The sequence below is a fragment of the Berkeleyomyces rouxiae genome (assembly GCF_048999995.1).
Source record: "Berkeleyomyces rouxiae strain 22BRR77 chromosome Unknown BrBRR77_ptg000011l, whole genome shotgun sequence".
In the NCBI taxonomy this organism is placed as follows: domain Eukaryota; kingdom Fungi; phylum Ascomycota; class Sordariomycetes; order Microascales; family Ceratocystidaceae; genus Berkeleyomyces; species Berkeleyomyces rouxiae.
The window spans coordinates 149,455-164,876 of NW_027396501.1; the positions used below are offsets into that span (position 1 = coordinate 149,455).

The window sequence follows — 15,422 nt, forward strand, 5'->3', positions numbered from 1 at the left end:
GGCGCGTGGGCACTAGGCGTCTGCGGGTCTGGGAGTCTGGGAGAGCGCACGTTAGCAAGACGGCCGGCGGAGAGAAAATTTTCAGGGCCGGACAGACGGACAGGCAAGCAGAGAGACGGACGTCTGGCATGTGAAGATGGGCAGGCAGAAGAATACGGGGCGTCTCTCTCTCGCGCGGCCAGAGGGCCAGGCGGCGCATTTATACGGCGGCGGGCGGGCTACTCACAGGCTCCAAAAGATGCGTCGGCCGCGAATTGCTGACAAGACCAGACAGAAGGGAATTGGCGAGAAGCAGGCCAAAACACGAATGAGAAAAACAGGATCAGCGGGATATTGCAATGGCTGATGGAGCGCGAGGTCAGGCCGGGTTGCACTGGTACTCAAGACTTGGGCTGTCTCGGATTGCGGTCCCGAGCACTCGAAATAGCAAATCGTGTTCGAGAGCGGAAAAGAGAGAAGTTGAGTGTAAGAGTCATCGCTTATCTTACGGCCGCCAGAACCCCTCCAAACATCCCACCTCGCCGCTGCAGGATTTGCGCGCAAATCGGGATTCGAACTGGCAGCGCGAGAAAAAATTGCGCCGAGGGTTAGGGTTCGCGTACCCCGCGCGCTGGGGCAGCTAGGGTTGCTCGCGATCTGACGCAGCGGGGGTTTTGCGTCATGTCCCGGATTCGCGTTTCGCCCCAGCAGACCAACTGAGAAAACAAGAAAGCCAGAGTCTGGGGAAGAGTCGAGGAACCAGTGACGACACCAAAGAACTGTTGCAGTGGCCGGAGGGAATGGTTCGCTGCGAACATCAGGCACATGCGTCCAGAGTTACACCGGGTTATCTGCACCAGAAATACGTGCAGCCATGTGTCTGTGTAACCGACCTTGGCCCAGAACTCAACATCACATCTCGTCAGCTTGTGGCGCCCCCGAAGATCAAACGGCGAAACCGCGCTCCAGCCAGACTCGCTCGCTAGTCGCGAGTCTAGTCACAAAACCCGCGACGCGCGCATGGTTGGTGCTCTGAGTTGACCGTTGCTTGCGGCAAGGACGCTTCGCCGAGACCATCTGTAGATGCTTGTGGTATACAAGACAACCAGAACGCTTGCAACTACTGAGATCCCAGTCTTGCCTCAGCAAAAGCCCCGCTTGTCAGGACATTGTCCAGCCTCATGAGTGTATACATGGTCATGCAACATTGCATACATGCGTGATTTTGTGTCAGGTTTGAGGTTGGGCGCGCCTGTTTCCCACAACCAACAGTCATTCTCTTAGCATAACTACAACAGCCAAGTAGTATCACTGCTCAGCTCGGTATTTTGACAGCACTAGAGCCTAGATTGACATTGCATTATGCGAGAGCACACAGCGAACGCAGCTACAAAGCCCACCAGGGAATTGCACATACCCGAGAGCTGGCCGTCCCGGTGCATCAAATCAACAAAGAACTGACCAGACTATGAGATACTATTTCTTATCAAAGCTTGTTCGTCGCTGTAGGGATTTCATACCCTGGCTTGACTTGTGTTTACACACCTGGCCTCGGCTCACTACATAGAACGTCTGCCACCGTCGCCGAATACATCCCTCGAAGCAAAAGACCATATGGATGTACTGCAGAGACCACGCCCATACAAGTGAATGTATGGTCGACATGACGATAAACTGCATTGTCCGCCTTTATACGGCCAAGGCAATGGCCAGATGCCCATTACCGAGTCTACCGTTCTCCGTACGCAAAGACACATTGTCGGTTCTCTCAAACTTGCCGAGCCTAGGAACAAGAAACCAACAAGTTCCTCTACGGCCCGCAATTGTCTTGAACAGTCTCTCGGCTTTTGACGCGCTTCACTTGAGATGCAACCTCCCTTGATGTGAGATACGCGACACTACGCGTGTGTGGCTGCCAAATATAGCCGATGTATACCCGGATAATCACCGAAAATTCAGCGGTGTGGGGTAGGCGCACTCCGCAGCGAAATCTCGAAAGATCCTGCATCGTGATCTCATCACAGTCTCCCCACGACATTCATCACGGCATTTCTTCCGGCGCGGAACTTTTCTCTGTCCGTTTCTGTGGTCTCCCGAGCGGCCAAAGTTCCCCTTTTCTCGCGGCCCATCCACGCCCTGGACGCGCCAACATTCGGTGAGGAGTGTCTCTCGTGACCCGCCTTCCGAACAACATTCTAATCAATATTCTGGTTAAGACGTGCTCTTTCACTCTCTCAACTTCCTGCCACGCCGAACTGCCGATTGTGGCCTCCCATCTCCGAACCAGGAGCAACCCATTTATGCGGCCTTCTTTCTTGTGTTGAGCCTCGGCCGCGGAAACAAATCATGTTCTCGACGCCAATCTCTTGAGCGAGGAAGCGATCCAGGCCTTCTAAATGCTAGACCAACATTCGCCATGGTAAAGCGTGCTCACAACTTGCTCATCCGTGCCGATGCGATGGAGGAGCCGCACGTGTGAAGCGTGCCTTGTGCTTGACCGCCCGCGAAATATCCGCAATGAACAGTCAAAGTAAGACTCAGCTTTTCGCCCCCTTCTCTGTAAGCAAGAGTCGGCTTGTCCGGAAGCCATACTTGAACGAGACTTGGTTGGAGTTAAGAACTGCAGTAATGCCCTATTATTTTACATTCTGTCTATTCACGCGACCAACAGAGCTTTGCAACAATCCAGCAGCGAGCCCAGACACGCCCTCATACCGATGACGACAACGACCGCGACCACTGCGAACAGAATGACTTGCATTGTCGCAAATCCACACATCTCTTGCTCAATTCTATTCCCGCGAACCACGGTTTCATAACAACAAAAAGCAATCGTTGCGTAGAGGAGGTCAAGGCTGCCAAAACCGCCGGACCCAGCTTCACTACCGCGTACTGAACAAAATAAAGAAGAATGACAGATATCCCCTGTCCAACTTCAAAGAGACCCCTTGGCAAATCAATCACTCTCCATGGTTCACAAGGCTTGAGGTCGTTGCTGCCTTCTACAACATCCGTCTTGACCCTGGCCACGAATGGCAAGCCACTTTCAGTTTGCGTCTGAGCTGCTTTGAGTGGAACATGATGCCTTTTGGTTGAGGCGCACCTGGCCGTTAAAATCACAAATGCGAACCTGGCGTCCAACAAGTCAAATACCTGGGCTACATCATCAAGCCAGCGAAAGCAGTAATGGACCCTGTCAGTGAGAAAGATGCCAGGGACTGGTCTGTGCCTAGCAACAAGAAAGGGCTCCATGGTTTCCCAACATTTCGTCCGTCTCTTCCTCTGACCTAAGACTGTCGAGGCTGACTCTAGATGCGGCACTGGGGCTTTCCGCCCCGCCGATGGTTTACGCCTTTGAAGAATGGAAAGGAGAACTCCATGGCATATAGCAATACGCGTGCCTACGGATTGTCGAAAACTGCTTTGCTTTACGGAAACCAGGCAGATGCCAGAGTGACACGCACGCCGGGCAACCCTTCTAGGTGAGTTTAATTTGGAACTAGAGCATCGTCTAGGGAAATTATCCCCCTTCCTGACGCGCCTTCACCACCACACTTGCCAGACAGCACTGATTACTCACACCTACAACCCCGAAACTAACAGCTCCTGTACCACAGCCCGAACCCAACCCTTCGTGTCCATCCAGTTAGAACGACTCTGCTCTTACCCTTCCATAAGGACTCGTTAGCCATGCTGTGGGATCAAGCACTGTTTGCGGACCTAGACTACGCTACAGCATGCGCTGTTGTAGCATTCCAGACACCCAAGTGACCCATCGGCTTGAATTCCAACTAGCATGTGTCCCTTTCGGAATGCTATCTCGACACAAATGGTCAGCTACGCTTTAGATCTCGACCTTGGGCACCGGACCACGAGCCCCCCCGGGCGGTCATCTTGCAGGAAATACATGATTCTTCAACCCGATCCACTCCGGTCAAAAGATCATGTGCCAAAAAGTCTTTAGAATCTGCTTCCAGCCTCATTACACTGCTGATGTCAAACGCTTTTGCCGCAACTGTGAAATCTGCAGAACCACCAATGTAATGAGACAGCTCAAGTAAAGCCTTCGGGGGACACTTTCTGTCCCGGACCGAGTCTGGTAACATGCTGGCACAGACTTGATTGGCCCTCTTCTACCGTGCAAAAAGGATGGAAAGACGTGTCAGCATGTAATGACAATGGTCGACTACCTCTCGAAGGGCACAGTTCTTATTCCCTGCCCTGGACTTGATGTTGGGTACCTTGCTACCAGGCTCCTGGATGTCTGTTACTCCAAACACAGACCTCCTCAAAGCAACACTTGCGACCCCCAGCTCGTCAACATGTTTTGGAAGACCCTCCACACTACGCCCAAGGTTGTCTACCAGGGAAACCTTTGTGAGTGCATTGGGAGTATAGGGTTCTTATGAGTTCCGGCCTCAGCGGCAAAATGTCGGGCTAGGTTGGATGGTGTCGAGAACCTCGCCGCGCCTACGACACCCTGCGCATGATGTCGGCCCGTCACCTTGGGGAAGCCTAAGATGACGCCCTGGCTGCGCTAATCACGCCCGTGTATGCGGGCAACGTCGCAGACTGCTGGGAGCAGCTGTGCGACCACAGAGACCTCCTGGTCGAAATGGAGAACGTGGGCGTTCTCCCCTTCATGGACGATGTGGCGCTCATTAGGAGGCTCCAGTTGGCGGTGTCCTCTCGCATGCAGGAGGTCATCGATGCTTGTCTCTGGCACGGGGACTCGATCTATGACACAATCTCGGAAATGATGACGGCCGAGAAGAGAGATTGTGAAACGAACCCAGCACCCCGGGCCAATCGTGTCTCCGCCCCGGCCCGGGCCACCAACCGCCGCGATCCCCCGCCCCTGCCGCAGACGCCCCTCCTCGAGCTGCCTGCACCAACCGCAGAAGAAGGCAATGACAGGTTCTAAGGGTTGTAATAATTCATAGATCGAGACAGGCCCAGCGTGGCCTGCGACATATCGGAAATGCAGAGCTTTAGGCGAACATCGCGGCTTAGAGCCTGAGAGAAAATAGGTGCAAGAGGTACTTGCCTAGATGTAACTCTTAATAAAGCATGTCTAACCTCTAATGCTCTCTCCCGCCGCGACCAAGACCTGCCAAAAGACAGGTGTCCTTAACAACATCGCGGACATCAAGAACACGGTCCTGAGGGTCCACCCAATGAGGGTCCGCTTCGCTGTTAACCCCATCGAGACTCAGGGAATCGAGGCTCTGATTAAACTCGCTAGAAACAGGGATGCCATCATGAGCGCCCTCTCAGCCGAACTACGCGTCGTTCCACTGACCTACGGATACATTGTATCCAGAATCCCCAAGGAGATATTCTGCCCTGAGATGGGAACGCACCCGCCGCGTTGCGCCGCCTGTCCCTGCCCGTCCCGACAACCGCCCTCCTGCCCGCTGGGTCAGCACCGAGGAGCGCCAGAGACGCTGCGAGCAAGGCCTCTGCATCCGTTGCGGCACCAACTGCCATTTCGTGGCTGAGCGCCCCTACAGTGTCCCCCGCAGACCCGCCGCGCCTGCCAACGGCCACGTTCGCCGCGTGGCCAACTATGTGCCCCCTCTCCTGGGCCCCGAGATAGAGGAAGCCGCCCGGGGAGACTCCTCCTACGAGTCCGCGTCGGAAAACCAGGTCCCTCTGGTGAAAGTCGCCCCCGGAGGGAAAAAGACAAGGCCAAGCAACTCCCGTTGCTAGTCAAGGGCTCTCTATCCATAGATGTCGTCATCAACGACAACCATGCCACCGTAGCTCTAGTAGATACGGAGACCCAAATTCTAACAAGCTTTGTTTTATCAGTCATTGTACACCCTCACAACCAACTACAGCACCAGGCCCATGAGCCACGTCCACAACCGGAACACTAGCCCGCAACTGCAAAGTGAGAACAGCAGGGTCACCAACTTCAACCAAGAAGACCAGCGTCTCGCGAAGCAGATCCTCGCCTGGCGGTCCACAGTCCCAGACGACACAGTTATTACGGCAGAGGACGAACGCGCTGCCCAGTCGTCATTACTTAGCAAGGACGACAATTCACCACCACTACTCCACCCCCTGGAGTGGATTGAAGGGAAGCGTGGCATTGCTACTCGTACCGCGGCTATCTAACGCTTTCGCGGCCTTGCAGCCAAACACTACTCCAAAACCCCGACGACCCAATCCGAGTCGCCCCCCACGCCATCTCAAATCACGCCCCTCGCCAAAGGGCTAGAATTGCTGAAATTGAGCAGTCCCGACCAAGTGCCAGGGAAAGCTAGTAGCATGGGGCCCAACGCCGAGAGCTACCCTGAGTTTCCTCGTTTTATGGAGATGCTCAGGGCCGCTAGCATGACTCGGAACACCCCGGTCGATATCAAACCGGCACCGCCAGGGGGCCACGGCCCAGCCACTAGGCTCACGACCGACATGATCGGTACGTTCGACCCGACTGCGGACAAGAACGAGCACGGCATGCGCGACGCCTGCGAGTCGCACAGATTGGAAGCGTCCGCAGCTTATGGGTCAGCTGTCTGAAGGGACCCGCGATCACCTGGTACCTGAGGAGTCTCACGGGCACCGAACGGCGCCTCCTCCGAACGGCCGACATCGAGGCCATTTGCACCACGCTGGAGGAGAAATTCCGGAAGCAGCGGCAGCAGGCCGTCAGGGAACTGCGCACAGCAACCTTCACGCTGCGGAAGATCCACGAAGGTCAAGACATCATGACATACCTGAGCAACTTCATCAACAATGCCCAGGCTGTGAACATGGATGACGCGACCTGCGTGATATGGGCGTACGAGTCGCTGTGCCCTGGCATCTAGGTGTGCATACCAGTCGCGGAGCCAACGCCCGAGATGCGCATCGCAGACTTTCTCCGCGCGATCCGTGGTTCACTGGCACGGTTGGAAACCGCTGCGACCGACCGCGCTGCGATCGAGGCCAACATCCAACGCGCCGCGTATTGGAACACACACCACGCTAGAAGCAAACCTCCACCAGCACTCAGATACGAGAAGTTATGACGGTCTAGATGAGGGGCCTCCACGACCTTCCCAAGGTTGTCGCATACTTGCAGGCTCGCGCTGAGGCAAAAGCTGAAGGAACCCTATGTCCCGTCCCCACAGCAGAGACCTTCCTGGTAGACAGTGGTGCAGACCACTCTATCCTCCCTGATAAAGTATTACGGTATTGCGATCTTTTGTTTCTATTGCTACAGCCTTACAGTTTTACAGTTACAGTTCCTACGGATTGCATTGCTCCCACAGTTCTTACAGTCTTATCGTTTGTTTTCCCAAATCCGTTATCAACTTTTATTATCGCTTATCGTACACCCTCCCACTGTTACACAAGCCTCCAAGATGAGTGGCTGCACCAACGATGACATGCGGGCTGCTTACTCAAGCTCCCCTGTCCCCAGTGTTGACAGCACTGAGGACAAATATGCTCAACGGTTCGCCAAGCTGGAGAGCAAGTTTGCCAAGATGCTGGCTATGCTTAAGAGCTAGAGCGATGCTGCTCAGCAGGCGGCAGCTCAAACCCAAGCCTCCCAAGCGGCGTTTGCCACCGCCACCGCTGCTGCTGCCGCCGCCGCCTCAGCAGCTGGTAATGAGAATGGTCGCGCAAAATTGCGTTACAAGATTCCCTCGCCGAGTTCCACTGAACCCGAGGAATTCGACGCCTGGTTCGACCAGGTCCTGGAAATATGGCACTGCGAGCGTGGCCATGTGGCCGACCGAGACTTCATCGTCTCAATCTATGCCCAGGCCGAGGGTTTGGTCCGCAGCCGCATGCGGACAATCAAGACCCGACTAACAGACGATGGCCCCGTTTCCTGCGACCAGTTCCTTCAAGAGCTGCAGGGAGCGTTTGAGGACAAAGTTGCCGTAGATAAGGCACAAGACCAGCTCTCACGGTTAAAGCAGAGAGGCAGAAGGATCGAGGTCCATCTGCAGGAGTTTGAGGACCTACTGACCCGCGCCAAAGCTCTGGACGCGGCGGACTCACAGAAGATTAGGTGGCTGAAGGACAGCCTCGACACGCCCATTCGGGAATACGTGGCGAACTCGTTCCCTCCCCGGGTCTTCTCGGAGTACTTAGACCGGGTCGTGCTAGCTGCCGAGGAACTGCGGCAGCGTAAGCTCGATGCCGAGTCGACTTCTGGCCGCCGCTCCGGTTATTACCTGTCCGCCCCTGCTGCCCACCGCCATCTCGACGCTATGGACTGGGAACGAACCCGTCGTGTTGCCCCCCATGTAAGGCTTTACGGTCTAAAGGAGGACGCTTTTAGAACAGCATAGAATAAATTAAGGAACAGATAAAGAGAAAAAGACTAATGAACAAGAAAACAAGCGGCAATGGCAACTATCTATATAAACGCGGCAGAGGTATGACGCGTACCCTTGTCAACGAAGGCTGTGTGCAGACGGGTTTGACAGGCGGTGTGGACGGCGGTGTAAAGTGGCGGTGAGGGCGGAGCCTGAGCCTACCTCGATCCATAGATCGTTACACCACCGCTACTTCCGCTCCCGCCGTCGTCCCTGCGTCCCCTGTCCCCACTGCTGTCCCCGCTGCTCCCGTGCCCGTTGCAACTACGGAAAGAAACCTCGAACCGAGGAAGCGCGCCCTCCCGGATATCGCCTTGTTTTCCGGCCAACGCTCTGCCTACCGCGTCTGGGCCCTGAGTGCCCGCTCCAAGCTTGCACTGGACAGCGAGTCAATCGGTGACCACCGCAAGCAATACGCGTACCTTTTTGCGCGTATGACGGTAGAAGCCCAGAACCTCGTCGTGGCGTACTTCGAGCAGGGCTTGCTGAACGACACCGGGCCCCACCAGTTCCTGGAGTACTTGGACTCCATATTCATCGACCCCTTTGCTGCTGACCGTGCTCTCTTCCACCTGGACAACATGCGCCAGGGACCCTCTGAACCCTTCGCCTTGTTCCTGCCCCGCTTCGAAAAAGTCCTCCAGGACGCCAACATCATTGGCGACCGCAACCGCATTTCGAAGTTGCAAACCGCCATGGCGCCTGCCCTCCGACAAGCGATGGTCTATGTCAACGTCCCCGCGACGTACCCTGAATTTACCAACTGCATGCAAAACGTCGCTTCCAAGGCTGAGCAATTCCTACCTCGTCCCCGCCGCGGCCACTACTCTGCTTTCACTGATAACACGACCTACTCTCCGTACGCTGCCCACCCTGTTTCCCCTGCTCCTGCTGGCCCTTTTGTTTCCTCCGTTCCCCCGTCGGCTGCTGCTCGTCACCCCGATGCTATGGATTGGACTCCCTCTGTCACTGCCACGGCCCTTCAGCCCCTGACCGACGAGGAGCGCGAGCGCCTCCGCCGCAACCGCGCCTGCTTCCGCTGCCGCCAGACTGGCCATCTGCGCCAGAACTGTCCACTGAACTTTGTCCCCACTACTACCGTCCCTGTCCGCTCCACCAACCTTCCCCAGCTTGCTGCGCCGACCCCAGCTCTGCCCCTGCCTGTGCCCACGCCCGCGTCCCGCGACATGTCGGGAAATGGAGAGCTCTAGGCGAACGTCGCCGTCTAGAGCCCCAAGGAGAGAAGATCGCTCGGGAGGAAATGGGGGCTAGAGGTACCTATATAGATGTTGTTCTCAATAAAACTTGTTCTACCTCTGCCTTCGTCGACTCCGGTTGCCTGTGTCTTGCCACCGTCTCTCCGCGCACCGCCACCCGCGCCCACGCTACTATCCTGCCCATCTGCCCTCGTCCAATTGCTCAAGTAGTTAATGACCAAAACCCACCCGTCATCGATCAAGTCGCCGTTTTTGACCTTGGTCTCGGAGGATTGGACGAGAAACTCTACGCTTACATCGTCCCTGGTCAGACTGAGGACCTCATCCTGGGTCAAGGCTGGATTGCCAAGCACGACGCTTCCCTCCGCCCTGCCCAGAACGAAGTCTTCATCCGCTTGCCCACTCCCCTTCGTCTTACCAACTGTACTGCCAATCCCGATGTCCTCCCTGTTACTGCCCACGCCGTCCGCGCCTTTCACCTCAGAGCCCGCCGTTCTCACAATGTCCGCATCTTCTCCGCCACTCTTCACGACATTGAGAAGGCTCTCAAGGCCAAAATTTACACCGACCCCCGCGCCAACTGTCCCGAGTGGCTCCTTCCTGTCATCGACGCTTTCGACAGGAAGAAAGCTTCCGAGCTCCCCCCGAACCGCCCTGGCATTGATACAGAGATCCGCCTTAAACCAGGCTTGTCCCCGCCCTCGTGCCCTCTGTACTCAATGAGCTGAGAAGAACTGCTGCTGCTCCGGAAAACTCTCTACGACTTGCTCGACGCTGGCTTTATCCGAGCCAGTAGTGCTGAGGGAGGTGCTCCTGTCATCTTCGTGAAGAAACCTGGTGGTGGTCTTCGTTTTTGCGTAGACTACCGTGCCCTGAACAGCGTCACGGAGAAGGATGGTTACCCGTTACCACTGATCAACGACACCCTCCGTGACATCGCTGCCGCCAAGTACGTCTCCAAGGTCGATGTAATCTCCGCGTTCCACCGTCTCCGCCTGAAAGAAGGTAGTGAAGCCTACACGGCCTTCCGCACCCATCTCGGCGCGTATGAATGGCTAGTCACCCCTTTCGGCCTCACTGGTGCTCCTGCTGCTTTCCAACGTTTTATCAATCATGTGCTCTCCCGCTGGCTCGGTATCTCCTGCTCTGCTTACCTCGACGATGTAGTGATCTACAGCTCTGACTCCCGCAAAGAACACCGTAACCTTGTCTGTCAGATCATCCGCGCTCTCGGAGATGCTGGCTTACAGCTTGACTGGGATAAAAGTGAATTTGAGTCCCCGTCCATTGTTAGGGTCTGGGAGACCCGGGTCAAGGCTTTGCCTGATTGTCCGAGTCGAAGCCGGTGTGGCTTGAGCAACGGTGGTTCGAGTGTCGGTGGTCCGAGTCCGCAAAGGCCCGACTACTGACGGTCCGAATACAAGTGGCCCAACCGGCCTTGATCCGAACGCCCGATGACTCACCACGTTTGGGTCAATCAGGTAGGCCTCAGTTGTTCTACCCAGGCAGTATAAAGAGCTGCTGCTCTCTCCTAGTTTTAGTTAGTTCTTTCTTCTTCTCTCCATCGCAATATATCTGTTTCTGCCCTTCTACGTCCTTTTACGACTTGGCCCCTTACATCATATTGCGATCTTCTTTTTCGCTACAGCCCTACAGTTCTACAGTTCTACAGTTCTTTACAGCCACAGGTACAGATACAGCTTTTACAGATTGCATTGCCCCTACAGTTCTCAACAGTCTTATCGTTTATTTTCCAAACCCGTTATCAATCTTCATCACACATTATTTTTTACTGTTACACAAACTCTCAACATGAGTGGCCGCACCACCGACGACATGCGGGCCGCTTACGCAAGCTCCCCTGTCCCCAGTGTCGACAGCACTGAGGACAAATATGCTCAACGGTTCGCCAAGCTGGAGAGCAAGTTTGCCAAGATGCTGGCTATGCTGGAGAACCAGAGCGAAGCCGCCCAGCAGGCAGCCGCCCAAACCCAAGCCTCCCAAGCAGCGCTTGCTACCGCCACCGCTGCTGCTGCCGCCGCCGCCTCAGCGGCTGGTAACGAGAATGGTCGCGCAAAACTGCGCTACAAGATTCCCTCGCTGAGTTCCACCGAGCCCGAGGAATTTGACGCCTGGTTCGACCAGGTCCTGGAAATATGGCACTGCGAGCGTGGCCATGTGGCCGACCGAGACTTCATCGTCTCGATCTATGCCCAGGCCGAGGGTTTGGCCCGCAGCCGCATGCGGTCAATCAAGACCCGACTAACAGACGACGGCCCCGTTTCCTGCGACCAGTTCCTTCAAGAGCTGCAGAGAGCGTTTGAGGACAAAGTTGCCGTAGATAAGGCACAAGACCAGCTCTCGCGGTTAAAGCAGAGAGGCAGAAGGATCGAGGTCTATCTGCAGGAGTTTGAGGACCTGCTGACCCGCGCCAAAGCTCTGGACGCAGCGGACTTACAGAAGATTAGGTGGCTGAAGGACAGCCTCGACACGCCCATTCGGGAATACGTGGCGAACTCGTTCCCTCCCCGGGTCTTCTCGGAGTACTTAGACCGGGTCGTGCTAGCTGCCGAGGAACTGCGGCAGCGTAAGCTCGATGCCGAGTCGACTTCTGGCCGCCGCTCCGGTTATTACCCGTCCGCCCCCGCTGCCCACCGCCATCCCGACGCCATGGACTGGGAACGAACCCGTCGCGTTGCCCCCCAGCCTACCCGTGCGCCTGCTGCCCGCCGCACTGCCCGCTGGGCGAGTGAAGAGGAACGAGAGAGACGTCGTCGCGCTGGCCTCTGCATCCGCTGTGGCGCCTCAGGTCACTTTGTACGGGAATGCCCCTACGATGTGCCTCCCAACCGGAACGCGCCTCCTGCCCGTGTCCGCGGTGTACACGTGCCCACGCCGCCGCAGCTAGACGATGACCTGGATGCCGATTTCGGTGTCGTACAGTTGCCCACTGCTCAGTCGGAAAACTGAGACCCTCCGGTGACAGTCGCCCCCGGAGGGGTAAGAACAAGAAGGGAACGTCCCCTTTGCTTGTGAGAGGCTCCTTATCTGTTGACGTTGTAATCAACGGCTCTCACAACTCAGTAGCTTTAGTCGACACCGGAAATACAGTCTCCTTGATCATATCCCAGACCCTCGTGAAACGATTGAAACTACCTTGTTCTGCGCTGCAAACTTCCCTTTCCCTAAAACCTTTTAATGACCAACCTTCTTCTGTGGCCACTCAGGCTGCCCGCTTCGAGCTGGATCTCGGCGGCTGTCATGAATAGCCATTCTTGCCATTGCCATTGCATAGGGTTATGCCTGGCACCTTACCCCGCTTCCGTTGTGTCACGCTAATGTTCCAAGGACGTATGATGATACGGTTATACCACTTGGTGGTCTGTGTAACCTTGAGGTGTCACTCCGGTTTATCTACTCGGGTGTGGCCGGCTTGCACACTATAGATCATCGCTATTAGGTAACTCGGTACTCTGCAGTTGATGCAGCTTATTCTGAGTTGACTGCTATTCTCGTTCCTTTTGTGTCAACAGCGTTTGAGCGTGGGGCCCACACCTGTTAGGCCGATATCGCTGTAACGCGACATATCGTTGCCTGGGTGTCTTGAGGGATTTTCAGTTCTGCTGCTGCCGTGTTGGTTTATCTCGTGAACTAACATCCGGTTTGATAGTAGCGTCTGGTAACGTTGAGTTACGTATGTCCCCACTTTCGGTTATCTGTGATTTGGTTCTAGCTTGGGAAGATCTCTGTTGTCAGAATCTGCAACGCCTTAAATAGCGTTGCCTTCTGCCCTGTGTGATCAGGTTAACTCTTGCTCCCCAAGCTTAACAATCACATACACCCCTTTTGCCATTCTTCTTTGTATACTAGTTTATAGTATCACTTCTTCGATAGTACCTTCTTCTTTAGTACTATATCTTTAATTATCACTTGTTTCTTGATAGCCTTCATTGCATCAGTACCTTCTGTCGTCTTCGTTACCTCAGTGTTCCTGTGATTGTTTATTCCCTTCCGTGTGTTATAAGATCAATTAGTTGAGTGTGCCTCTTTACCTCAAACCGACCATACGACCTAGAGAGTTCTATCCTCTCCTCCCGGCCGTATATCCGCGCAGGCCTGACTGTCCACCTCTGGAACCTATCATTGTCCTGAGTCGTTGGCTTTCTAGAACCCTAATGGTTTCCTTGGGCCCTATCCGTAATATTTTGTTAAGCTTCATTTAAAGACTCACACATTCTTCCAACTCTTTGTTATTCTTTAGCACACCTTATTCTTCTTTTCGTTCCGGCTCTCGACTACGGCCGATATCCCGTCTTCCTATGATCATACTAGCGCTGCTGTTGTTACACAACCTTCTTCGTCCGCTAGTCATAACTCGGCTCTTTCTGGTTCTTAGTTGATTCCATTTCTCAATCTACTTCTCTTCTTCTGTGGACAGTCAGTTGATGGCACTGTCTCTGTCCCAGCTCCTTTAATTTCGTTGAAGCACTTTGTTCCTCTAGGCTAATGTCGTCTCAAGCTTTGCGTTCCACTGCAAGCAATGAGAACCGGCGGGCTCACCGCACTACCGCTGAGCAGGTTCTCGATCCTGTTGATCAGGATGACCTACGGCTAGAACAAGTGCACAAGCGATATCCCGAATGCAGTTCGGACAGTTATTATGATTTGCGTCCGGTGTTCTTGCGGGATGGTGTACCTTCAACCACCTCTTGTCAAGACGCAGGTCATGCTGTTAATCTTGTCTCGACTGCCGAACATATCAATACTCTTCCGTCTGATGATGCACATCTAAATTTGCAACTTGTCAAGCAAAACCTGGATGGCATGCTCACACGTGGCTTCATTGCCCCTACTTCTTCAGTGTTGGCTTCTCCGATTCTTTGTCCTCGGGAACCAGGCAGTGTACGATCTTCTGTTGATTTACGGGCGGTCAACTACCTTATTTTATAAGCTGTTCATTTGGTCCCGCATCAACCAGTCGTTACAACTTGCCACATCTGAACGGGGGTTTCCAGAAAGCCATGTCTACCAGCTATGCACCTTTTGGCTTGCAGCAATGATGTTGCCAACTCCCAGATTACTTTGAGTTACAACATGGTACCTGAGTGTATAAAGTGTTGTTGTTGAGTTTACTCACACACCTGCCATTGTGCCAAAGCATGTTATTGAGTTCTTGTGGGATTTCTTGGACAGTTTATGTCTGTTTTTAGACCTCTGTGTCTGTATTTCTTGGCCTTTGTCTTGCCTAATTGTTTTGACTCCTGTTGGGTCTATTTATATGATATCAGCAGCTAGTGTCTGTTCTTTGCTGAGCTCGTTGGTTCTACGAACAGCTCGTGTCTGTTCTTTGGGTTGACACCTCTTAATGCCTCTTCCTTGTGACACCGTGTGTCCATCGGCGACTGCTTTTTTTGTGTCTCTTCTTTGACCACTATGGTGCTTGCGTTTGACCCCTGCTGGGTTATAATTGCCGACAGCTCGTGTCTGTCCGGGTATTGATAGTTTATATCTACTCGCTTTGCTGACAGCCCGTGTCTGTCTGGGTATTGACAGTTGCTGTCTACTCGCTTTGTTAACAGCTCGCTTCTGTCCCACTTCTTGACAGTTATGTCTAGTCTTCGTGCCACAGTTGTGTCTAATGCGTTAGGCCACTGTTCGGACTATTTTCTTTCGGCTGTTGTTGTGTCTACTTACGACCACTATACGTCTACTTCTTGTGACATGTTCTGTGTCCTCTACTTTGGACAGCTCTCTTGCCTGTTACTTTCTTCGACTCTGTTACGTCTACTTGCGACTACTCTATGTCTCCTTTCTGCGACCTCTTTGTGTCTTCACTTGGGCCTACTCTCTGCCTCTCTCTTTTGGACAATATCTTGTTGTTTTTCTTCTCGTTAAAAGAAACACG

General features: G+C 54.2%; 4 protein-coding genes across 4 annotated transcripts; all 4 read left to right on the forward strand.

The window, feature by feature from the left end:
• Positions 1-4,301: 4,301 nt before the first annotated feature.
• Positions 4,302-6,797, forward strand: BROUX77_007101 (uncharacterized protein; the record flags this gene model as incomplete). The annotated part of the gene is made up of 6 exons (XM_073752160.1): positions 4,302-4,356; positions 4,551-4,896; positions 5,313-5,637; positions 5,794-6,070; positions 6,122-6,410; positions 6,488-6,797. 6 exons carry the CDS (start codon positions 4,302-4,304, stop codon positions 6,795-6,797), a joined length of 1,602 nt encoding a protein of 533 aa, XP_073602512.1.
• A 537-nt stretch (positions 6,798-7,334) lies between these two features.
• Positions 7,335-9,511, forward strand: BROUX77_007102 (uncharacterized protein; the record flags this gene model as incomplete). The annotated part of the gene is made up of 3 exons (XM_073752161.1): positions 7,335-7,426; positions 7,484-8,211; positions 8,475-9,511. 3 exons carry the CDS (start codon positions 7,335-7,337, stop codon positions 9,509-9,511), a joined length of 1,857 nt encoding a protein of 618 aa, XP_073602513.1.
• Positions 9,512-9,561: 50 nt separating this feature from the next.
• On the forward strand, positions 9,562-10,926 carry BROUX77_007103 (uncharacterized protein; the record flags this gene model as incomplete). Its single annotated transcript, XM_073752162.1, has 2 exons — positions 9,562-10,229; positions 10,311-10,926. The coding sequence occupies 2 exons, from the start codon at positions 9,562-9,564 to the stop codon at positions 10,924-10,926; spliced, it is 1,284 nt and encodes a 427-aa protein (XP_073602514.1).
• A 403-nt stretch (positions 10,927-11,329) lies between these two features.
• On the forward strand, positions 11,330-12,487 carry BROUX77_007104 (uncharacterized protein; the record flags this gene model as incomplete). Its single annotated transcript, XM_073752163.1, has 1 exon — positions 11,330-12,487. One exon carries the CDS (start codon positions 11,330-11,332, stop codon positions 12,485-12,487), a length of 1,158 nt encoding a protein of 385 aa, XP_073602515.1.
• Between the last annotated feature and the right edge of the window lie 2,935 nt (positions 12,488-15,422).